A 24,237-nucleotide genomic window follows, 5' to 3' on the forward strand; every position below is an offset into this window, starting at 1 on the left:
AGAAGTTAAAGAACAAGTCTCTGTCCAATTTCAACATCAGTCAAACAAAGTCGTCAGACGCTATTTAAATCATCCGATTCTCTCTGTGTTTTATTCTTGCTCTGACATTCTTTATACTTCAGTCTGATTACCAGAACTTCTTGATTGGATTAGCTGTAAAGCAACAATAATGGCCGATGCAGCAAGAGAAGGGACGGGGGCCACCATGTTTTCTCCATACAAGATGGGCAAGTTCAATCTCTCACACAGGTCGGCTTAGATCCTCTACTCTTTTTTTAGTAAGATCAATTTAGTTGTGTGAACTGTGAAGTGATTTACCCCTGCAAATGTGATCAATTTTCGTTTGTGTACATAGAGTGGTGCTTGCACCGATGACGAGATGCAGAGCTTTGAATGGCATTCCGAATTCAGCGCTGGCGGAGTATTATGGGCAGCGCTCAACTCCCGGCGGATTTCTCATTATTGAAGGAACCATGATCTCCCCTTCTGCCGCCGGGTAATTTTGTAATTCTTCCTCACTGTTAAGGTCTATTAGTCATTCCAAATATCCTGTACTGTTTTAGTGGTAAGCGATTCCCACTGTGGCCAATGATGACTTGCTTTCCCTTTGAGGAAGTATTCTTATTTCTTCTCTACTAGTTTTAATGATGTTTAGACATAATTATGGCAAATTAATTATGTTTAAGCACCATCTTTTGAAAATACTGGAATTCCTAGTTGGGTACGCGTTCTCGTATTCACTTGCCATGATATTCAATACTATGTTTTTGATGTTGTAAATTGTAACGGTGAAAACAGGTTTCCACACGTCCCTGGGATTTACAGAGAAGAACAAGCGGAGGCATGGAGGAAGGTAGTGGATTCTGTTCATGCCAAAGGAGCCATCATATTCTGTCAACTCTGGCATGTTGGCCGAGCATCTCATCAAGGTAACCCTCCACTCCCACTCCTTCAATAGGGAACTTCATATTATATTTTGTGGCAATGAGCATCTCCTTGTTTTTTAAATAATGGTTTGGTTGTTTAACTGTTGTTGTCGTTGAAGCACTGAATATTTTTATGTGAAATACTGAATAAGTTTATCAACCTGGTGGGTGTGCACCGATATCCTCGACGAGCACCCCCATATCCAAAAGGTGGAGAATTCTGATGCCAGATGCAACACATGGCATTTATCCGAAGCTTCGAGCCTTAGAAACCTCTGAAATACTGGAGGTGGTGGAGGATTACCGTCGGGCAGCAGTGAATGCCATTCGAGCAGGTTAGTTGAAATTAAGTGTATCTTAGTTCTTTCGGTTGTATTAAACGTAGTGCAATGATTGTACTTTAGAAAACTAATTTTACTCGACTAATCTTTAATGAAAGAGCAATCTGCCTCTATAGGGTGGTGGTTTCTCTTGCAGGTTGTACTAGAACGGGAACTCATTGAGGACATGATAGTGTCTCCTTTTGATAGATATATATGATAGGTTCATGTGAAGCTGTTATAGAGTAATCATAATGATGATGCCAAGTATTGCTGTCAAACCAGGGCACCTGCTTTACTACTTTACTGTGTTATCTGCTAAGACAAAAAAAGATGTGGATTCAGAATCTGATAAGATCATGAATTTTATCCAAAGTAGAGATTGTAGTTGGAGATTTTTGTGAAAAATGGACATCTTTTGATCGGCACATTTGACTGAATGATTACAGATATTGTAGTTAGAAAGGATGATATTCACGATCATTTGGATGGCCCAGCTACCATTTTGGTAAACCCTTGTAATTGATAGTATTCTTGATTGAAATTACGGCAACAGTATTTGTAATGAATTTGTTAGGCATATGACCTATTATAATGCACAAAAAACAGGGTAATTGACGGAATTGAGATCCATGGCGCCCATGGTTACCTCATCGACCAATTCTTGAAGGATGGGATCAATGACCGAACGGATGAGTATGGTGGATCATACACAAACCATTGCAGATTCTTAACGCAGGTGGTCCAAGCCATCGTTGGATCTATTGGTGCAGACCAAGTTGGTGTCAGAATTTCACCAGCGATTGATCACCTTGACGCCATGGACTCGGATCCACTCAGCTTAGGCATTGCCGTGATTGAGAAACTGAACAAACTCCAGAAAAACCTGGGTTCGAAACTCACATACCTCCATGTGACTCAGCCTCGTTATACAGCTTATGGACAAACAGAGTCAGGCAGGCATGGCAGTGAAGAAGAGGAAGCTCAATTTATGAAGACTATGAGAACAGCTTATCAGGGTACTCTCATTGTTAGTGGTGGGTTCACCAGGGAGCTTGGAATGCAAGCTGTGGCTCAAGATGAAACCTTCAATATAAGCGCCTGGTTGTTATAAAGTTCTGATTATATGTTGCTGCAAGCTGTGGAGTTGTGAAGTTTCCATTTCCTGCAAAAGGCCATGGCCATCCACTCTCTGAGACCATTACGTCAACATCGCTGACACCTAGTTTCTCCATTGCCCAGTAAACAGTATCCACCATGGCATCAAACAGGTTGAAGTAGCTCAAGGCTTGATCCACAACCAAAGCGCTGGTTGCAGTAAACTGCACGTAATCAAACCTTGCATTGATAGGATACACATTGTGCACAAGCGAACTTCCCTATTTTGATAAGAACTGGTCCAACTGGAGGATTCCAATTAATGTAGCACTCAAAGGTGGAAAAGAAGCTCCTAATACGTCTAAAGACACTACAGTAACCTTTGTACCGTGCAAGTTTTGATCATCCAGAATCTCTTGAATACCCTGCATTGCAGGTAAAATTGACCGAGCGTAGTCACCCGGGATGATTTAATTGCCAACTGATATATATGGTACAAGAAAAGGTTGAACGTAGGTTGCAAAAATGAATTTGTAGCTTCTTGACTTGCTGCCAAATTGTGTATGTCTTCATTTCGTATTCCTAGAATGGCAGTAATTTCGCTTCCCTTCAGTGCATTGTGTGCATCAATAATCAGATTGAAGAGACAAGTTTCCCAATATTGTAGAACACAGGAGATTTTTAACGCTGGGCATAGTTGAAGTAACGTTTGTATCAAGTGGCATGGCAGGTGTTCGACAAAATGACTCAACCAACTGAATCATCATCACTCTTAGAGTTAGAGGCAAAAGGTATTTTTATGGCTTTGTCATTTTGACTTAGTACAAACATCGTTCACAGAACATTTTACTTTCTTTTGTTCTAAAAAGTGAAAAAGAAAATTTTTTTGTGAACTGCCAATGGTTTATTAGACCCCCTATTGCAAAATTTTGCAAGGACATAATTTTTCTGAAATACCCGAGAAGATGTACCCACAATCTATTCTCAATTACTAAACAAGGGGTAAACAGGCTGCATATTGGGATTGAAAAGTCCAAAATTTTGATTTCCAGGATTAAATTGGAAATTTTCATTGATCATGGTATGAAGAAACCCTTCTACGTAAGCTCCAGCTCTTTTTGGTGTCCCATTAAAATTCAATATATGTTTAATGAAGTGTTGATTATATGTCGCAGCAAGCTTTGGAGTTGTGAAGTTTCCATTCCCTGCAGAAGGCCAACCAGTCTCACCTACCACTACATCAACATCACTAACACCCAATCTCTCCATTGCGTAGTAGAAAGCATCAACCATGGCATCAAACAGGTTCAAGTAACTCAACCCCTTATCTTGAAAAATTGCTTCTTTCGCTGTAAATTGTGCGTAATCAAGCCGAATATTTACTGGTTCAGTTGCATAGGCATAGTAAGGATACACATTGATCATAAGGGGCGATCCTTGTTTTGATAGAAACTTTAGAACTCTACCAAATGCACCATGTGCTTCCTTTATGAATGGTCCAGTTGAAGGTGGATAAGAAGTCACCAATGTGGTTATAGGCACCGCAGTAGTAACCTTAATACCATGCAGGTTTGATGAATTCAGGATGCTTTGGAGATAATCCATTATAGTCGGAATATACGAGGAATATTCACCCGGTATAAGGTCATTGCCAACGACGATATATGATAAGAGAACATTGTCAAGGTAAGGTTGAACTTTGGATGAAAACCAATGGTTTGTAGCTCCTTGACCACTAGCTAAATTGGGTATGTCATTTTTTGGTATGCCAAGAGCGACACTAATTTGGGTTCCCTTTAGTGCGTCAAGTGTAGGAGGATCAGGTTCATAGAGTCTAATCTTGCCAATGCCGTACTTTTTGTAGAGATTGATCACATCGCTTGGTTGAGGTTGCTTGTCTCCCAACAATTGATAAGTAACACCAATGTCTATTGATGCTTCTGTGATGGTCATTTGGTTGAGAGTGGCTGATATGAAGATAACTATTGCAAGACAAAAATGTGCCATTTTCAATAATCCCTAGGTGCCCTGTTAATGTATATGAATTCTTTGGTAAATGAATCAACACGGCCAAAAAATTAAAATAAAAAGCACATACCTTGGCGAACAACAAAGAGAGGAAACAAGAGAGTGATTAATCGTATCAACTTAGTGTATGTGGTCCTATTTATATTTGATGATGATATGCTGATTGAGAATGAATTCATACGAGAAATGAATTCTTTTTTCCTGAATGAGAGAGGACAATTTTAGTCATATAATATGACATTCTGTGAATAATTGAGCGATTAATTTTTCTATTGAAATTCAAATTGAGTTTTCCCTCCTTTGCTCTAATTCCACAATTGCTTACATGACTTTGTTTTAGTGATCACTATACCTGAATTGGACTAGATTTTTTAGCAGATATAACTTGTTAACAGATCAATTATTCATTCAAAATACTGAAAATTGATTATTTCTGGAAAAATTATTGCTAATTGAGCTTAAGTAAACAATATTGTTTTAGGTAGACGTTTGGTTGACAATGGAAATGCAGTGAATGTGAAGGTAGAAATGTGGTGGATGTAAGCTTGGAAATAATCACGCTTGGTACACATGGAGAATAAGCATGAGGGTGGGTAGTGGTATATCATATATGTTGGTACACGTTTGATTGACGATGGAATGACAATGGAAATGCAGTGAATGTGAACTGTGAAGGTAGAAACGAGGTGGATGTAAGCTTGGAAATAATCATGCTTGGTACACATGGAGAACAAGCATGAGGGTGGGTAGTGGTATATGTTTGGTAGGGTAGATTAAGGAGTAGAATGGAATGAGTTTATAAACAAGTAGCTATAGCACCCTTGTATAGAAAAGCAAGCACATGCTCTACGTTTTACACATTATGCTGTTATATTCTTCATATTCTATGCTTTGTTCACAGTGGTCGTTGGGTCTCATATTTCTTATTGCCTCACATATTTGTTACCCTAATAGTGAATTATTACTCAGCTACTTGTTGATATCATGAGCTACTTTATCTGAAAGAAGAGAAATTGCTCCCAACAATAAAATTTTTCACAAATGCACCACATATGTAGAGATTAATTAATGATCAGTTTTTGCACAAGCAACTTTAAAAACATAGTAATCTGCATCTATCTTTAGTTTTTTAAGTTGACGAGCTTGTGAATGTTCCCATTAAATCCTAACCCATAGTGATTTTTTTATTATCTTATTTTCAAGCTTAAATTGTCTCTCTTTTTCTACCTTTGAGTTTGAAAGACAATGTCTGCTATTATAATTTCTAGGGTTTCCTTTATTGATTGTTTAATATTTGTATAAAAAGGTGACTAACATGTGAAAACTAGTGAAAGTCTTACCATGTCAAATACGCCCTAAATTCCTCAACAAGAGATAAATGACAATTGGTAATGTGAATGTTTGATTTTCACCCATATTGGAAGATTGCGCTTTAAACAAAAGGTGACCAGCTCTATTTCGAAATCACCCTTTACAAATATCTCTTTCTGGCCACTATTCAGATCCGGAATAACCTAGTGATTATCCAGTGCATATTGGAGGGGGTCTATGGCTATATATGTTCCGAAGGAATTAGTCGGGATAAAATCTCGGATATTTTTGTTAGCAAACTAATTTACCGGCAACAACACAGTCAAGAATTGACGTACATGGATGGTTTGGTATGAACTTGTTTTCGCTAAGTGATTTGCAGCTGAATGAAGGCGACCATATTCTGAACTCCGAAGTGGATTTTAATTCATTAGAAGTAAGTCTTAGAGGACTTTTTAGGTTTTACCTTGTAGATGCCATCGAATATAGGGAATTTCTGAGTTCCACAATTTTTTTCATGGTTCACATCTAGAGTACTTGCCTAGAGATTGTTATCATTAGCTGTCAAAACGTCTTCTTATGCCCTAACTTTTACCTTTTCCATGTGCTAAGGATGGACCACATTCTGATATCTTTCCCAAGTTTCTTGGATGCTTGTGTGGGACTATCAGATCAATTGATCATGCTGGTCCATTCTTGATTGATGTGAAGACAGGATATGCATTTATTATTCCATTGGATGATTAGTCACAACAAGTTGATCTTTATTATGGAGAAAAAGATAGGACCGATTATGCACGGCACAATGACCGGTGACACTATTTCTCATCATCAATCTACTCTGCTTCTATGATATGAATTTCATTTTGTTTTGATGTTCTATGCTCTTATTCAGCCACACTGATATGCATGTTGGATGTTTGAGATGTATCCCATTTTTCCTCTTAACCCCCAAGAAATGATTATCACCATCACTAAAGAAACTTTCGTTTGAAAGGACTGAAACCCAGAAGATATTTTTTCACCATATCCCACTCTATATAAACACCACCATATTAAACCCACCAAATACAACCTTATCACAATCATGGTGAAGATGAATCTATCATTCTTGTTTATCTTTTCTCTTATTTTCTCCTTGTCTAATGCTGCTGTGCAGGACTTTTGTGTAGGAGACCTTGGTGGACCAGAGAGCACTGCAGGCTACTTATGCAAGAAGGCTACTGTGGTGACAGTGGATGACTTTGTTTTCTCTGGCTTGGGTGTTACGGGGAACACCTCAAACCTTATAAAAGCAGCTGTGACACCAGCATTTGCAGCGCAATTCCCGGGCTTAAATGGCCTCGGCATTTCGATGGCTCGTTTAGATTTGGCTCCTGATGGGGTTGTGCCAATACACATACACCCTGGAGCCTCAGAAGTACTAATTGTCATTCAAGGTTCTATCTTTGCAGGGTTTATTTCCTCCTCAGCCAATAAGGTTTACGTCAAGTCACTTAACAAGGGAGACATTATGATATTCCCACAAGGGTTATTGCACTTTCAAATCAATGCAGGGAAGGGTCCAGAATTGGCTTTTGTTAGCTTCAGTAGTCCAGTCCCAGGTCTTCAAATCGTGGACTTTGCTTTGTTTGCTAATGATTTGCCTTCAGAGATTATTGAGAAGGTTACTTTCCTTGATGATGCTCAGGTTAAGAAGCTTAAAGGTGTCCTTGGTGGCACTAATTAAGGTCTCTGGAGACCATCTGTGTAAAAAAAAGATAGTTTCTTATTGGACCCAACTAACTGTTCCCTTTGTTCTGTAGCTTGGTCTGTCTTTGTTGTGATTGAGAAATCAAGTTTGTCAGTATAGGATTTTTCTAGTCAATGTTGGTTAATCCTAAATATACTAATAAAGAGCCCAGCCAGTTTTTTTCTTTTTTTTTCATTTGCTGAGCCTGCTTATGCTGCAATTTGGTCTTGCAATCCATATATTTGTTTATTTGCTGCTGTGAGTTCCATCAAAGAGTCTTTTGTCTACAGAGTATTAGGTTTGTCCAAAATTACAGATCATAACCGAACTAATCGGTCAGCTATTTTTTAAAAAAATTTATAAATTTCTTTAAAAAATTAAATGATAATTGAATAACCAACCAATTCCGACAATTTTCACCTATGTCCAAATTGTTTGTAATTTAAAAGTTTGCAGATAAAATGCGTTTTATATTAAGCTGTTACCACCATAGCTGGTGACAATTAATTAAATTAGTCAAAAACTAGGAAACCTAGATTATGATATTAGTATAATTAGGATATTGTTAATGGACACAAAAAAAACTAATGAGCAAGCCAATGTAGAAAAGTTAAGAAAAAAAATTATGTATTTCTTTAAAAAAACCAACCGACAACCAAATAACCGACCATTTCCAATCATTTTCACCTATGCCAAAGTTGTTTGTAATTTAAAATTTTGAAGATAACATTTTATCGATATGACTTTCGGGTAAGAGTAGAAACATCTATTAGTCCGTATCGTTTTTTGAATGTTAAATATGTTTATATTTAGCTGTTACAACCATAGCTGGTGACAGTAATTAAATTAGTCAAAAACTAGGAAACCTAGATTATGATATTAGTATAATTTGGATATGGTTAATCGACAAAAAAAAACTAAAGAGCAAGCCAATGTAGAAAAGTTAAGAGAAGGTCTTGTTACAAACAAACTATGATAAAAAAAAATTAAAAAAAAAAACTATGATTAATGAATGGTCAGATCATACATTGCATCAACAATTCTAGGTAAACCAGTCTGATTATCATAATCCAGCAAATCTCTACAGCTAGATCAATATCATTTTCTGGTCCCACTGCCACGCCCCCAATGGGCCCCAGAAATAAAATTCCCACATTTTCCTTTCTTTACAAGTCATCTTACAATGCACTAATCTTAGTTTTAACCGTTCTAGGATGTGCCACGTGGATGGAAGGACATTTGATTAGGGTGTGAGTGAAGTACGCAAGGGACTCTCGATATAAATAGTATACAAAAATTTAAAAACCAGTCAAAAAATGAGGGGGGAGAGAGAATCGGACAGGTAAGCAAATGGAAAAGAAGGAAGAGAGAGTTTCCGTTTTGTTTGGCTTTGCAAGCACAGCAAGCTTGAATGCCAGTCTGTCATCTCTACATACAATTATGTATGTATCTATGTATTTGTCTATTACTATAAATACGTCTCTGGTTGTATGTATGATCCTCTCTCTTCGACTTTGGCCGATTGGCTCTGTATCGCACCTGGTTTTGTTGAGAGAGAGAGAGGGAGAGATTTGAAATTTGAAGCCCCCTTGGCTTTGAAGTCATGAGTCTCTTCGGCCTCGGTAGCAGGTATTCTCTACGTCTCTTGCTTTCGTTCATTGGCTCTTTTGGCAGGCATTGTTTGTGCTGTTGAATTGATGATGATTTATCGTCGCCAGGCTTGGTCTTGGTATTCAATTTTGCATGCGTTGTTGAATTACTAGTGTTTGTAGGATCACGCGTCTTTTTTTATCAATAGTTTTTGATTCTGTAATGTTTTTTTGGTGAATAAAAGATTGTTCTACTTGTTGTTTGGATGATCGATCGTTATGAAATTTTCATGTGAAAGAAGAGTGATGATTGCATGTGAAGAGAATTTGAGATTGTTGTGATGATTTTATTTTCTTCATTAGGATTTGTCCAAATTCTTTGCACCTAGTAGATTCAATGATTTGAATTGGAGCTGATGTTAATGATATCATTAATGTTGAGGGCAGAACATATTCATTCCATGATCAATTCACATTTCATAAGAGAATTCAATTTTAATCTAAAGCCTCATTGAGGAAATAAGGTTCCAATATGTTGTAAATCCACACCCCCATACACACCAACAATATTGTCCGCTTTGGGTTGTCCGCATCCCGTGGATACATCGGACCCGCACGGCTTTGTTTCTCCTTAGGCCCAAGGAGGTAGGCTAGGCCCAATCCACCCAATATTGTCCGCTTTGGGTTGTCCGCATCCCGTGGATACATCGGGCCCGCACGGCTTTGTTTCTCCTTAGGCCCAAGGAGCCTAGGAAAAAACATTGTTAGTGGTAAGAGGTGGGTTTGACCTTATAAATAAGGCATGAGTGCCCACATCTTTAGATGTGGGACTTTTACACTCCTCCGCACTTGTGGAGGAGGCCCAATCCACCCAAGCCTAGGAAAAGACATTGTTAGTGGTAAGAGGTGGGTTTGACCTTATAAATAAGGCATGAGTGCCCACGTCTTTAGATGTGTGACTTTTACACTCCCCCGCACTTGTGGAGTGGGTTATGCCACAGTAGAGTAGAGGTCACACCCCCATACACACCAACAATATTGTCCGCTTTAGGTTGTCCGGTTCCCGTGGATACATCGGACCCGCACGGCTTTGTTTCTCCTTAGGCCCAAGGAGGTGGGCTAGGCCCAACCCACCCAAGTCTAGGAAAAGGCCTTGTTAGTGGTAAGAGGTGGGCTTGGCCTTATAAATAAGGCATGAGTGCCCACATCTTTAGATGTGGAACTTTTACACAATAAAGTCTTATTTGAGTGGTTTATCTGGTCTGGTTTAGGGAGAAAATTTATGGAGTTGAAAATTTTGGCATGTGCTTTTCTGGCAAAATGAATTATATATAGAAAATGCTTGGCTGTTTAGTTAGTTTCTTGTCGTGGTTTCGTATGTTCGATAGTTTATTTTCAATTTTTGCATTCTCAATCAATGCTCTCTTCGCATCTATTTTTTCAATGGAATACTAATTAACCAGTTCCCTTTTCCATTTTTTGTCGTTTACTGTGACATTTTGAGAATTTATATGGATATCTTTCTATTTATTGCATGCCTATTGTTAACTTGCAATGGGTCGAGAATATTATGCACATTTCTGTATATGGCTGTGGAACTTATGTGTTTGTTTGCATCATATTGTGTTCGAAATAACTGAAATTTCTCCAAACTCTGACTTCAACAGAAACCAGAAGACATTTCGCCCTAAGAAGAATACGCCATCTGGAAGTAAGGTTGGTATTTTGTTTTGGAGCTCTGAATAATTCTTTTTTTTGTTTTTGATCTTCCATCTTTAGTTTTTTTTTGATGCTATGCTTCCATACCTTACCTATTCAGGGGGCTCAACTTCAAAGGCACATTGATGCAACTTTGGGCAGTGGGAATCTGAGGGAGGCTGTACGACTACCTCCAGGAGAAGACATCAACGAATGGCTAGCTGTGAACAGTAAGATCCTGACTTAATGAAGAGTCAAAGTTCTTATACCAAAAATTGCATTGTGTCTGTTATATTTGATGTAAGGAGTCTTCCCTGTATATGACTATAAGAAACTACAATTTTATGTAACATCCTAAAGATGGCTTTTCTTAAAGGATCACTCCCTATAAAAATCTGGTTTTATGCACTTCAAAAGTTCTTTTTTGCATTTATACATTTGTATTCATGCAAGACTGTTTATGTTTATGCTTATGCATCGATTGTACATTAAAGCAGCTTTTACTGTCCTACATTTGGTTTCTATAATTTATTGTTCTCTTACTGCAGCGGTTGATTTCTTCAACCAAGTGAACCTTCTGTTTGGCACTCTTACTGAATTCTGCACACCATCCAACTGTCCAACAATGACAGCAGGGGCGAAGTATTATTCTGAATCCCTCGATTAAGTTCCCTTTCTGAAATAGATTGTGGAGCACTGATGCAATCCTTTGGAAATACCTTAACTGTAACTTGTTTTAATACGTCCATGCACTGATGCACATAGAAATATTCGTAAATATAAAGGTTCATACATCCGTATGCAAGTACATCCACACAACTGTGTACACATATACATACTTATAGACGTGTACAAGCAAGAACATAAATCTCATCTGACTTTTGTTTTTATTTTGAGGCAATTATGATAGTAGCATATGTGTGTGCAACGTCCACATCTGAGAATAATTGGAAAGTTTGTCTGTGTATCATCAATTCATCATATTAAGTTTCATATATTCATCATATCAAACTCCATATGTTTTTAATTCTATGCAGATACGAGTATAGATGGGCTGATGGAGTTACTATCAAGAAACCAATAGAGGTATCTGCTCCAAAGTATGTTGAGTATTTAATGGACTGGATTGAAGTTCAGCTAGATGATGAGTCTATTTTTCCACAGAAGTTAGGTAAGTGAGATCTGGTACACTTGTATTCTAACATAAGCAGTTACCATTTTGATTCAAGTTTCATGATATTGAGGGCGCCACTTAACTGTTATGCGCTGCTACAGGGGTACCCTTTCCAGCGAATTTCATAGATGTTGTCAAGACAATATTTAAACGATTGTTCCGTGTCTATGCTCACATATATCACTCACATTTTCAGAAGATTGTGAGTCTGAAGGAAGAAGCTCATCTGAATACCTGCTTCAAACATTTTGTTCTCTTTACATGGGTAAGTTCAGTTCTTTGCATTGGATATTTGTGCGTACATTCGACTCTCTTGCCTCAAACATTTTGTCCCTGCCTTCCCCTCTCCTGTTCCTCACTTCCCACTTTCCTTTCTTCCATTAGAAAAAAAAATCATATGAATCAAAATTGATTATTTTCTGACTTAGATCTATCAAGAATTGGGTTACCATTCAGTATATAGTTGTATGCCTTAATTTTTTAAGGAATTATTGTTTTAATATCCCAAATTCCCAATAGCAATCTAATTGGCTTCTCATACAGCCAAGGTGATTCAGCATCATGAATTCTTATGGACTGTGATGTGATGCAGGAATTCCGCTTGATAGATAAGGGGGAACTTGCTCCTCTCTACGACCTTGTCGAGTCTATTTTGCAACTATAACTCCATTTGAACGTTAATATTCTTTTGTAAGGGAGCAATTTTGGTTTTGTTTGGGCATATATATTGTTTTGGGCTCTCCTCTTTGTCCATTTAATTTCTTTGTTGAATGAGATTGCTTCAGCATCTTGTCTTTCCTTATCTTTTTTCATTTGTCTCGGGCAATGACTTGGCTCTCTGTTAAATCAACGGACCCTTTTTTAAGTGATAATGAAGAAGTGAAAATGGGAGAGTTCGCATTTTCTCTTTTCTGCATGCTGTGTGGCAGTTTTGCACAGAAGAAATCTTGCATGCAAAAATACACAAGGTAACCGACAACTAATTGGTAAACCCCAGGCCACATGGAAGATCACGCAACCCATGGACTAGTTGAGCTCGGTCCAATGCGGGAAGAAGAAAACTGCCTTCTGAAAAAAATATTTTTGCATTATTGACATCAAAGTAGTACAATTCAATGCTATAGTAAGTGCCTTGTATAGCTATTAATTATTCAATGGTTCGCGTTGTTATTTTGTGAATCTGGGGGAGTTTCTTTCACAAGCAATTCGACCGAAGCCACAGCATGCCATTCCATTGCAGGCAGCCATGCCCAGCCCACAAAATAACAAGGCGAAACTGTCAGTTTAACATCTACCTACCTTTCCTTTCTCAAATCACATATACATCCTGGAAGGGGGTTTGCATAGAAACTCTCCTCTAGCTTCGGAAACTCTCCAGATTCTCTTAGATACGGAGCTCCGACTCGATCTTCATGAATCTTTTTTACTTCGGAGCTGAACTTATTCCATGATATTTTTCCTTCATCGTACTCATCGACAAGTTTTACAAAGTTCATCCTGCATAAATAACATGACAAGTTTAATGGAACTATTAGCGTGGAACTACAAAATCAGAAGACTAACTGATAGGAAGGAAAGAGATTGATAAATACTTGTCTGGATTGATCGTTTTCTTGAAGTCCTCAAACCGCCTATGACCTTGAACTGCCTTTGCCATGTTTCCATCATAAGTATAAACAAAAACGTCGCTCTGAAGAGCAACGACGTAGTCTATTCCAGCCAACATGTTTTGGTGATTTCTGAAAGGATTCAGATCCTCTTCTGTAGATAGACTGGAATGCGAGAAGATATTGGGGAACTCGTCGTTAAGATATTTCATACTTCCTTCTCCAAAAGCTTCTCCAGCCACCAAGTAAATCCTGGTATTGGATGGGAAGCCCATTCCCTTGAGCAGAAGGGCTGTTTCTCTGGGTGTCAATGGACAGCCACCAAGCAACCTTCTCTCTGTCCCATTTATATCTTTCTCTTTCCAGTGGCTGACTTCATACCGCATCTTGCGTAACTCTTCATCTTCTTCAGCATTCAAACTATGATCGCAGCCTGTAAATGAAAGCATATCTTTCTCGTACCTATTACAAAAAAGGGGCAACAGAACAAAATAAATACAGACTGGAGAGTCAATAACAACTTGGGTTACATAAGACCATCTTCATAAAGTTGATTCAAGCACCAAAAATAAGAAAGTGCATCGTCTTAAAAAATATGCTAAACCAGGGCTTCCAGCTTCCATGTAACTCCGTAGGGACAAGTGAATAATGATGCAAAACAATTGTAGCTAAGTAAGCCTAAAATGACATACTAAAAGGATTGAAAAAAATACTAATATACTATTTAAGTAGTTGCATCAGCTTAGAAATAGAATAAGAATAGCTAAATGATTATAATAAGGCCCTCCAAGTGAATATGACATTCCATTTTTACAATATGCAGGTCAATGAGATAAAAAGTTTGACATTCTCTTACTAGTTCATGTTTAAAATTGCAGGCTCAAAGAGTTCCACTAAGAAAGTATTTGTACAGGTAACAGGAAAAGGTCAGGAGAATAAGACTATTTTCAGGCCAATTTCTTGTTTTAAACCTGTGTTAAAAAAATTTTAAAAAAAATATAGTGGTAGCAGGCTATGAATAGTGGTTGGTCAGAATTGATATCAGCAGTCAGCAACCAAATTTTGATCAGCATCAATGATTCTGTGGTTAATCCAAACAGATAACTTGGGCTTAAATGTGACACGGTGAACCTTGAGCAGCAAATAATAGTGTGGCAGTCTGCAATAATCACCATTCACCAGTAACTAAGATTTAATTTGCACGGGTGGATCCAATGTGACCCTACCTAAAATAGGCTCTACATCACAAAACAAAAGGAGGGAGAGTGGGGAGTAGGACTTTCAGGTGATTATTGGCTGTGTTTCTAAGGGTCGTAACAAATGGTCAGCAATAGTTAGTGGTGGCAAAAGAGTTGACATAAACTCATTAAAGATAGATAGTTTCCGTCCTTAGGCTGCTGCTGGTTTTCTGATGATTGTAAATTGGATGAAAATCTTATGTTTGACATTTAAGAGCTCATATCTTGCACCTAACTTCTTGCCCTTGGGTGCACCCCCTTGGTGCCAGTTAGGCAAGATATACAATATACGCAGACCTTACTCAACATAATATGTAGAGAGACTGTTCCAGGAATTGAACTTGTGACCTAATAAAAATAAAAATAACAACTTGCCTTAGATGGAGAGCAATATATGGGCTTCCATTCTCTCGCATTCTCGCAACTAAGGTGTTTCCAAGTTCTTCTATTGGAACTGAGTATTTTAGTGCCTCGTAATTTACGCGGCACCTCAACTTTTGTATGGAAGGTGGGAGGTCATTGTTGGCAAGCCGCGAATCAGTATGTGTGAAGTGGATTACTTTATGCTGCTTCAGTAATGGCTTGATCTGTGTCTTATAATAACTAACCTGAGAAAAAAAGAATGAAAAGTTGATTATTCAAACACGTGAAGTATCAAAGGTAAGTTAATAATGAGATTGATGGCAGGGATACTGGAAAAATAAGGAAAGAAATACCAAGAGTACAACCATTTTATAAAATGGTGCATAAATGTGTCACATTTATCTGATGGGTGAACAGTTTCTAATTTTCTATGGTACTCAATTTCACCGCTCAGAAGCCTTGACACGCAGCTTATAGCCATGGTGTGCTTCAGCATACAGACCACTCAAATGTATGGAAAGTAAAAGGTTTATACTTTATACTGACCTTAGACCAAGATATTGGTGTTATGTTGAAAGGTTCGATTTCAGCATAAGCAGGAGGTAATTTTTCTACTACATGGATATCATTCTTCAGAGTTTCAATGAAGTGGTGCCAATCAAATAGATCCTTAAAGCCACTGCATCATGTGAACGAGATAAATTAGGTAAAACCACAAAAAATTTGTAGTGGATGCAGGGCACTTATACATAAAGACCATTCACGAGTTCAAGTTCATTAACATAGAGAACTGCCTCACAGATATGTTAAAATAACAGAGTGATGATTCATTCAGATTATGATAAGGACATCCACTTTCATTTCGGGTACAAAGGCATCTTTCCAAGGAGCAAAAGAAAAATGTGTGTTGCTACCGGACTCAAACCCAAGGAAAATCTGAGAGGACTTGTCTTTATATAACCTCTCAAAAGATTAGTGCATGCATTTTATTTTTCAAAACGCTTCTTTCCTTTAAACTCTATGAAGGAGACTTGTCATTCATACTCTTTGCATAAGAGTCGCATTGCCAGAATCCAGGTTGTATGCCAATCACTAATCAAGTTATAACCTGATGAACCCACTTTCCAAGAGACAAAGCTCAAACTTCTCATGAGTCCACATCTTTTGTCAGACAATAGAAACTGTTGGTTTCATCCTATCTCTCACATTTCTTGGATTTCTATAACCAAGCCAGACCTATTGCTTATAAACACCAACTCTAACATAGTCAAAGTTTTAAGTTTGTGAACAAACAGCAGTGCATACATATTTATGCTCTTTGAATGATAAAAGCGGTAGCTATTCCACACAAACAAATCCAATTCTATATATGCAATTGCAGAATTCAAAAACCTATTGTCGGCCCAGTATGAGGTATGATCAAGGGAAGGAAGGACAAGTGTTGCCTTCAGAATCTTAGCCACAGCAACCATGTCGCAAATCTGCACACTAAAATGATTGGTACATCAGGCTATAACTGGCACTAATGCAGCAATAAACTAGATGGAAAAAAAAAAAAAAAAAAAAATACAAAATAGCCAGACCCCAAATCTCATCTGGTTCAAGCCACCGTTAGCATTTATGATAATGTAGCCATTTGTTTTTGCATCTAGCTCTGGCAAGGGAAACAAGAAGTATGAATTGATAGAACACAGCATCCTCATAAACACATAGAAACATTCATGCAGAGTCAGAGACGTCCACATGAACACTCAATTGTCTAGGTCTCATACTTTTGTTACTTCTTGGCTTGTGAATGCACCGAGTGAAATCGCTCCTGGGTTTGGACCAGATACCTGAGTACTGAATAAGAAGTAAATTTTACACTGGAGAAAAGTAAAAAACTAAAAGGCACCCGACTCTCAGTCTGGTTTTCAGTATAAACCACATCAATTTTATGTTTTCCATTCTTTCCATCCTTAGAACCAGATATAGGACATAGGAATAAGCAAATAGAAGATTAGGACAAATTTCTAAGACTTACTTCGGCCATGTCATTCTGGCTATTGACTACGCTAGATGCTACCACCATTGGAGTCTGTTCAACATCATGTGCTCCATCTACATATTCATATGCGTGAGAGCTTTGTTCCATCAAAGTTACCCGAGTTACGGAAACAGAGGAGTCCTGATAACAAAGGCCAAAGCATTTCAGTCACTCAAAACATGGTGGTAAGTAATAAAGTGTAGGAGTTATTCATATTTATCAGGGAATGAATGCTCTTCAGTTTTCATCTTCGAGCGAACAGTTCTGAAATGCACTTTCTCCACATACCACAAAAACAGAAACAGTACCATTCTACTAAGGATAACCATATATGATATATATTTAGCATACAAGTGCAGGCTAATAATAGCTTTCCCTTTCAAACCATCCATGTCTGGTTTTTGGAAGAAATCTATTATGAAACTCAAATAAGTACCTTACCACATGTGTGTGTTTCAATTGAAAGACTTGTAATTCATCTAGTTTTGCATATAACATATGCAAATTGTATGGGCAGAAAGCTGTTGGGTATGCACTAGCAGAGCACTGATAAACAAAAAATAAATCTAGTGCAAGGAGTTCTAAACTGATGAGCGCTACAACAAACGAAAAGGAAAGAAAGAAAACTCTCTACTGACCCATCTAATAACTAAAGCATCCTTTTTAATCGTTGGGATTTACATAAACATATAGAACTAACCTGGTTGGAACTTGCTTTTTCAAGGGCAGATCCAAACCACCCAGTAGCACAAATCTTCAAAACACCCATAAACAAGCACATCCCACAAAACAACAAGAACATCCAGTGCCCAAACTTCTTGTTCTCCCTCAACCCCAAACCCACCACAACAGATCCAATGGGCTTCTTCAGAAAACTCTTCACCACACTCCCATGTACTCTCTGAGTCCCGTGTATGCTCTGCCTCTCAAACCCATCAATACAAACAAAATTTTCAGATGGTGAAACCAGTTGGGGGTCAATCTCATGGTTAGAATTAAAACTGGCAGCAGTAGTGTTGCTGCTGATGCTATTAGTCGCGTTGTTGTGAGTGCTATTGTTACCGTTGTTGTGGGTACTGTTTGGGTTTCTTTTGAAAGAGTGTGCCCGGCGAGTCATTGGGCCCGAGAATCGAGGGCTATTGACACGCTGAGAAACTCCATCGGTGGTGGGATGGTGGAGCTGAGACTGGTGACCCATTTTGTTTTTTTCTGAACTTCGATATACAAACAGTTGTGTTCACATTAATGTTGTCGATTGGACGAGATCGAACACCACCAACAGAAGAAGAGATGGAGTTATATACAGTACTTCATATCGTCCGAAATACCAGATTTGTGCAGAGAATTCAGAATTGTAAAAGCACTCTGAATAAATTGAGGGAGACTTCTTTTTCTGCTTGCTTTTCCTTTTTTGTTATGCATCCAATGATTTTTCTTCTATTTTCCTTTTTTTGGGTATTATATATTATTTATTTATTTAATAATATATTTATAATATGTGTTTTAACTTTTAAATGAAAAAAATTTTCTCCATAGGAAAGAATCTTTCTTTTTTTTTTGGGTGAGAACTAAGGAGTAGAAAAACATATTTATTTCTGCTTTTCTCTAATGGTCTAGAAAAATAATTATTTACTTTTTTAACTGTAAAAATTATCAGGGAAGACTGGTATTTCTAGTTGGTGAAACTTGGGGAAAATAGGGATGTCCAAATCTGATATATAATTAATAAACTAATCTGAACTGTGGTTATTTGGTTATTCATTTAGATTTTTTCAGATTCTGATTGTAAAATATTATAATCGAATCAATTTGGACATTTCGACCTTAGTTAAAAACCGAATTGAAATATGAATGAACACCCTTGATTCGGACGTTTCGACCTCAGTTAAAAACCAAACTGAAACCTGAATGGACACCCCTGGAAAAAAGTTAGTGCAAAAATGGGGTGCACAAGAGCATATTTTTTAATAATAAACAAAAAAACATGAATGGTCTGCTCGTGCATGTGTGCGCATGTTCCAAACAATGATTTCACATATAATTTACTAAAAATACTACATCACATAAGAGTCAAAAGAGAAAGATAGAGAGAACAACTAAAAATGTTAGGATTTGCCTAGGATTTTCCTATAAAAATATAAATAAATTGTACATATGCTGCCTTTCAGAAACTCTTTTCACTTTCTTAACGTTGTCATCTACTAATCTGTTTTTTTCTTCTTCTTTTTTGCTAGTTGTCTAATAATGATTAAGGTCTTACACAAACCTGATGGCTTATAGTCTTATACCGACTGTCTACATAAAAAAAAAATATATATATATATATATATATATATGAGTAATATTCATATGCCGATATGCGCATTTAAATTACGTATTTAAAATATATATTTATCTTTTCACCATTAATTTAAAACATATGGGACCCCAAAACACTGATATCACTTGTCATTTCACTTATCCACACCTTTAAAAAACTAATTCATATATATTAGAAAAAGGAGTCAATTAAATAAGTTTTTCAAAAAAGGGTATCAATTAAAAAAGGTTAATAATAAAATAAGAAAAATAATTAAAGATAATCACCGGAATGCCAGCTATTGGACTTATGGATGCAAGTTTTCCACTTTTGGCGGCCACCGATATTGACCAATTGAGAAGTCACAACTACCCATGTTGGTTTGCTCGAAGGGGGTGGACAGTTTAGTCAATTGCCTTTTGGTACAGGTACGGATTTGGAAAAATTAGATTTAGGTGGAGAAAGACTTGTTGAAGATTCGTTAAGTCATATTTTGTGTCAACCATGAGATATCCCTCTCATGAATATATTATTTGGGTATTTTGGGATCTATCAAGTGCATTGTATTAGTTTAAGCAACTTACCCAAAAAAAAAGTTTCAGTTTTAAGTTATTGGAAAATGATAATAAGTGTCCTTAGGGCACCCGTTATCAATACGCTGAATAATTTTATGAGAAAGCGATTAAGACTCCGTTGTCCTGCATCGTTCGGTTAAATCTAAGTGATATGATTTATAAGTAAAGACACACCTTCTCAATTTAGGATCAAATGGGTTGCTATGTCTTTTGACACAGCCCATTTTGGCTTTGATAAGATTTGGCGGACTTGCAAAGACAACTCATGTTATTGAAAAGCATATTTAGATGGCCACAATATTGGATTTGATTGAGGCCGAGTAGAAAATGAGAAGGAATGGCCATGAGAGAATGTTTGTTTTTTGCGTTGATGTGTGTAAAGGTGTAGAGAAAGTTGAAAACCAAGACATGAAAGCCCAAAGGTTTCTTAGTGTAAAAAAATGTAGAGTTTGAGCTGATTGCGAAACTAACCGATTAATCAGTTACTCTTAAAAAATCAATTATTCTCCAAACAAAAAAAAGTTACTTAGAATCGAATAAAATAACCGTCGAAAATCGATGGATTAATCGGTTAAATTTATATAAAAAAATGTCACCGTTTACATCTCTACTCTATATAATCCGAGTTTTTTTTATGCGGTTCGACATTAGTTGCATGGTTCGAGGAAATTTTTCCGGTTCAAATCTGTTAACTAGAGTTGGTTGAAACGGATCGTTTGATTGCTCTCGGTCGGTCGGCACGCTCCGTTTTGTAGTTGTTTAGTTGGAACTGGAGCCTTGATCAAGTACATAGGTTGGCGATCTGCATTATCTCTCAACGGTTCAGATTTATCTAAGGTCGATAAAATAATAAAGGGTAAAAAAAAAACCAGGGTGGAACTAGGGTTTACTACGGTGAAGAGCAAAACATATGACGAGTAGAGTGGGGCGGAAAGCAGTGTCATCCACGACGTCGTTTTAGCTGTCCTCTAATCCAATATTCAATGGCAACATATCCATTGTTTTTGTACCGACTTCATCATCATCGTCTTCGTCTTCTACAACTTCTATAACTTCTGCTTCTGGTAATTGTTGAAATCTCTGCTTTGTATGTCAAGCATATATATTTCTGATTTCGTAACAAATTTATTACAGCTTTGATTTATATTTTACCCTATTACTTGGAAAGATATGTGATTTGTGAAAGGATACATGAATGAATCAATGCAGATCAATCTCTGAAGCAGGTTGAAGATGTAAGATCCTTCGCTGCCAGATATGAGGACGAGAATGAATCCAACCTTAAGGTAATACTCAATAATTGATGAAAAATTGCAGGTCTTTACAATAATTTCAACTACCCTTGCAAGGATTCGTTTAGATGACTTGCATTTTGGGGGATTTTTTTTTTTTTACTTTTAATCAATATTGAGAACTTGATTCATGGTTACTCTATTATTGGACTGTATCAGCAGTTCATAAATGTTGGAAACCACCAGCATAAGCCAAATGCCGGACAATTCCAGCAGAACCAAATATCTGCAGAGTATCGGCTGGACTCAAATCCTAGTGTACATAAGCCGATCTTAACTGACATTCAGAATAGGATTAGTGCTTCTCCAGTATCAATTCATCTTAATCCTGATGGGATGCCCACGGAGGCTTCAATGAATGGTAGCCCATATTTGGGTACCCTAGAAGAACTGGATGGTTTTTGCAAGGAGAGGAAAGTCGAGGAGGCCGTGAGAGTTTCAAAGCTTTTAGAAAAGAGAAATGTTACCTTATATAAGTCCCAATATTTGCAGTTAATTTTAGCTTGTGGGGAGGCTAATGCTCTGAAAGAAGCAAAAGCTGTCCACAGACACATAATGGCATCACAGCCTGCAGGTCTTCCAGTCAACACCTACAACAGAATCTTAGAGATGTACTTAAAATGTGGTTCAATTAAAAATGCTGTTGATGTGTTCAACACCATGCCTGACCATAATTTGACTTCTTGCGACACCATGATAACATGGCTTGCTAAGAATGATCTTGGGGAGGAAGCCCTAGACCTGTTTAGCTAGTTTAAGAAGGCAGGATTCTGACCAGATGGCCAAATGTTTATTGGGGTCTTCTTTGCCTGTGGTGCATAAGTGCATTAGGTGATATTGTTGAGGGGATGTTGCATTTTGAATCAATGAGGCAAGATTATGGTATTATTCCATCAATGGAGCATTATGTGAGCATTGTGGACATGTTGGCAAGTACAGGCTATCTGGAAGAAGCTTTGGAGTTCATTGAAAAGATGCCAATGGAGCCTAATGCTGATGTTTGGGTTACCCTAATGAATCTATGTAGAGTTCATGGGCTCATGGAGCTTGGGGATTGTTATGCTGAGGTTGTTGAATAGCTAGACCCCTTGCGCTTGAATGAACTGGCCAAGGCAGGTCTTGTACCAATAAAAGCTTCAGACCTTGCAAAAGAAGTGGAGAAAAACAATGATGCAGGATGACCATTAATATACATCAAACAAGTTTGGGAGTCAAGTTCCTTTAAACGGCGCCATTAAGTTCTATCATACAGCAGATACTTCTGATCCCGAGAGTGATAAGATTTATGCCCTGCTTAGGTGTTTGAAGGCACAGATGAAAGAGGTGGGTTATATTCCTGAGACAAGAGATATGCTTCATGACATTGACCAGGAAGACAAGGACGAAGCTTTGTTTGCTCATCCTCATAGTGAAAGACTTGCCATTTTGAATTGTCTTCTTTCCTCTCCTGCCCGTTCCTCTATAAGAGTAATCAGGAATCTTCGGATTTGTCGCGATTGTCATAATGCAATGAAGATCATTTCAAAACTTGTTGGCAGAGAGCTTATCATACGAGAAGCTAAGAGGCACCACCATTTCAAAGACGGTTTCTGCTCTCGCAATGATTTCTGGTGAATGGTTCGAAACTTGAGGTAATCTATTTCGCTTTCTTTCTTTTTTTATTGTTCTTGAAAAGAAGGTCAAAGCCAGAATCCTTTATCTTCTAAATTTATGTTGAAACTATACGAAATATCTAGGATCTTTAATTCATTATGATCAGCTATGTGAATCCATATGAAAAATTAGTCAAAAAATCCACTGCATTTCTTCTTCTTCTTCTTCTTCTTCTTCTTTTATAATAGATATATAAGAATAATGCATTATCTAATCCATTTTTATTCAGAATTGAAGAAGTCTTGAGCTTTGACTACTTCTCCACCAGCAGCTATAGCTTCCATGTCATACTTGCATGCTCTTGTACAGTAATACGTTACCTAAAACAGACAAAGTGACACATTATTCTCAAAAACAAAAGTAAAAAATTTGATGAGCGAAGAGACTTTCATTTCGAACTGTATTTTTGATCATGAGATTTTAAAAAGGACAATCTGCCTGACTTACAAACCTCCAGTAACTTGGACTTGAAAAAGCTATCCAGCATTACATCCACACCATACATGGCCTTCGATTTCGGGCTGAATATCTGGATATCAGACCACTTGACTGTAAAAAAAAGAAAAAAAGAAAAAGAAGCTCGAAATCTGCTAATTGATCAGTCATGCAACGAGTAGCTGTCCATAAACATGCTTTAACTTTACTTCTAAGTTGAAGACTTATTTGTAGTCATAACCAATTGTCTTGACTCTTGACTCAATTAATACAGGGATTTAGCAGTAAAAAATGACATCAAGTTGGGTTAACTTTGGTTTTTTCTTTTTTTTTTTAACTACTGCAAACCAAAAACAAATAAGTATCATCGTTGACTGGGCACATGGCTTTGAGATCCTTGTTTAGTGTTGAATCAAATGTGTGTCAAAGTCAAGAATAACAATACTTTCTAAGAGCAACTTGTGCAGCATGGAAAGGGATGGAGCAAAAATTTTAAGCATATTCTGGGTTGACATGTTTCTTTATTATTTCTACCATGAACCACGAAGCTACCTGCAGCTCCCCATCCAATTATTTCAAAAAAGTCAACCCCTTTATGGTGTTACTTTAGTACATATACCTTTCTCCTCCCTCTCTTTGATTTGTTCAATTCTCTCATATTTTCTTCTAAGCAAGAAATTGAGAAAACCGAAACAAGTTGTGCAATTCACTTCTGAGCAGGTGTTGAGTTTTCTCTGACTAAAAATTGTATTTTTGTGTCTGATCTGCCTCTACTTTTCCAATGGCAAGCACCTCGTCTGACCACAATGTAGCATCAGGCACATCTGATGCCGATCCTTTGTTGCCACCAAACTCACAGAATGTAGAAGAAGC

General features: G+C 37.4%; 4 protein-coding genes and 2 pseudogenes across 4 annotated transcripts; 4 read left to right on the forward strand and 2 right to left on the reverse strand.

The window, feature by feature from the left end:
- Window positions 1-58: 58 nt before the first annotated feature.
- LOC120004879 lies at window positions 59-3,046 on the forward strand (annotated as a pseudogene).
- A 282-nt stretch (window positions 3,047-3,328) lies between these two features.
- Window positions 3,329-4,551, reverse strand: LOC120006050 (probable glucan endo-1,3-beta-glucosidase BG4). The gene is made up of 2 exons (XM_038855927.1): window positions 4,443-4,551; window positions 3,329-4,326 (listed from the first exon to the last, which is right to left on the reverse strand). Exons 1-2 carry the CDS (start codon window positions 4,549-4,551, stop codon window positions 3,329-3,331), a joined length of 1,107 nt encoding a protein of 368 aa, XP_038711855.1.
- LOC120004876 (germin-like protein subfamily 3 member 3) lies at window positions 3,526-7,567 on the forward strand. The gene is made up of 2 exons (XM_038854210.1): window positions 3,526-3,649; window positions 6,843-7,567. The coding sequence occupies exon 2, from the start codon at window positions 7,038-7,040 to the stop codon at window positions 7,410-7,412; it is 375 nt and encodes a 124-aa protein (XP_038710138.1). The 5' UTR covers window positions 3,526-3,649; window positions 6,843-7,037; the 3' UTR covers window positions 7,413-7,567.
- Window positions 7,568-8,768: 1,201 nt separating this feature from the next.
- On the forward strand, window positions 8,769-12,674 carry LOC120004874 (MOB kinase activator-like 1A). Its single transcript, XM_038854208.1, has 7 exons — window positions 8,769-9,044; window positions 10,672-10,720; window positions 10,824-10,932; window positions 11,251-11,344; window positions 11,740-11,873; window positions 11,978-12,141; window positions 12,469-12,674. The coding sequence occupies exons 1-7, from the start codon at window positions 9,019-9,021 to the stop codon at window positions 12,538-12,540; spliced, it is 648 nt and encodes a 215-aa protein (XP_038710136.1). The 5' UTR covers window positions 8,769-9,018; the 3' UTR covers window positions 12,541-12,674.
- A 264-nt stretch (window positions 12,675-12,938) lies between these two features.
- On the reverse strand, window positions 12,939-18,434 carry LOC120004873 (O-fucosyltransferase 35-like). Its single transcript, XM_038854206.1, has 9 exons — window positions 17,811-18,434; window positions 17,108-17,251; window positions 16,857-16,926; window positions 16,668-16,738; window positions 16,477-16,565; window positions 15,631-15,763; window positions 15,097-15,329; window positions 13,469-13,945; window positions 12,939-13,373 (listed from the first exon to the last, which is right to left on the reverse strand). Exons 1-9 carry the CDS (start codon window positions 18,306-18,308, stop codon window positions 13,172-13,174), a joined length of 1,917 nt encoding a protein of 638 aa, XP_038710134.1. The 5' UTR covers window positions 18,309-18,434; the 3' UTR covers window positions 12,939-13,171.
- A 1,266-nt stretch (window positions 18,435-19,700) lies between these two features.
- Window positions 19,701-23,182, forward strand: LOC120006051 (annotated as a pseudogene).
- Window positions 23,183-24,237: the final 1,055 nt, after the last annotated feature.

Source organism: Tripterygium wilfordii, chromosome 9 (genome assembly GCF_013401445.1).
Source record: "Tripterygium wilfordii isolate XIE 37 chromosome 9, ASM1340144v1, whole genome shotgun sequence".
NCBI classification, from domain to species: domain Eukaryota; kingdom Viridiplantae; phylum Streptophyta; class Magnoliopsida; order Celastrales; family Celastraceae; genus Tripterygium; species Tripterygium wilfordii.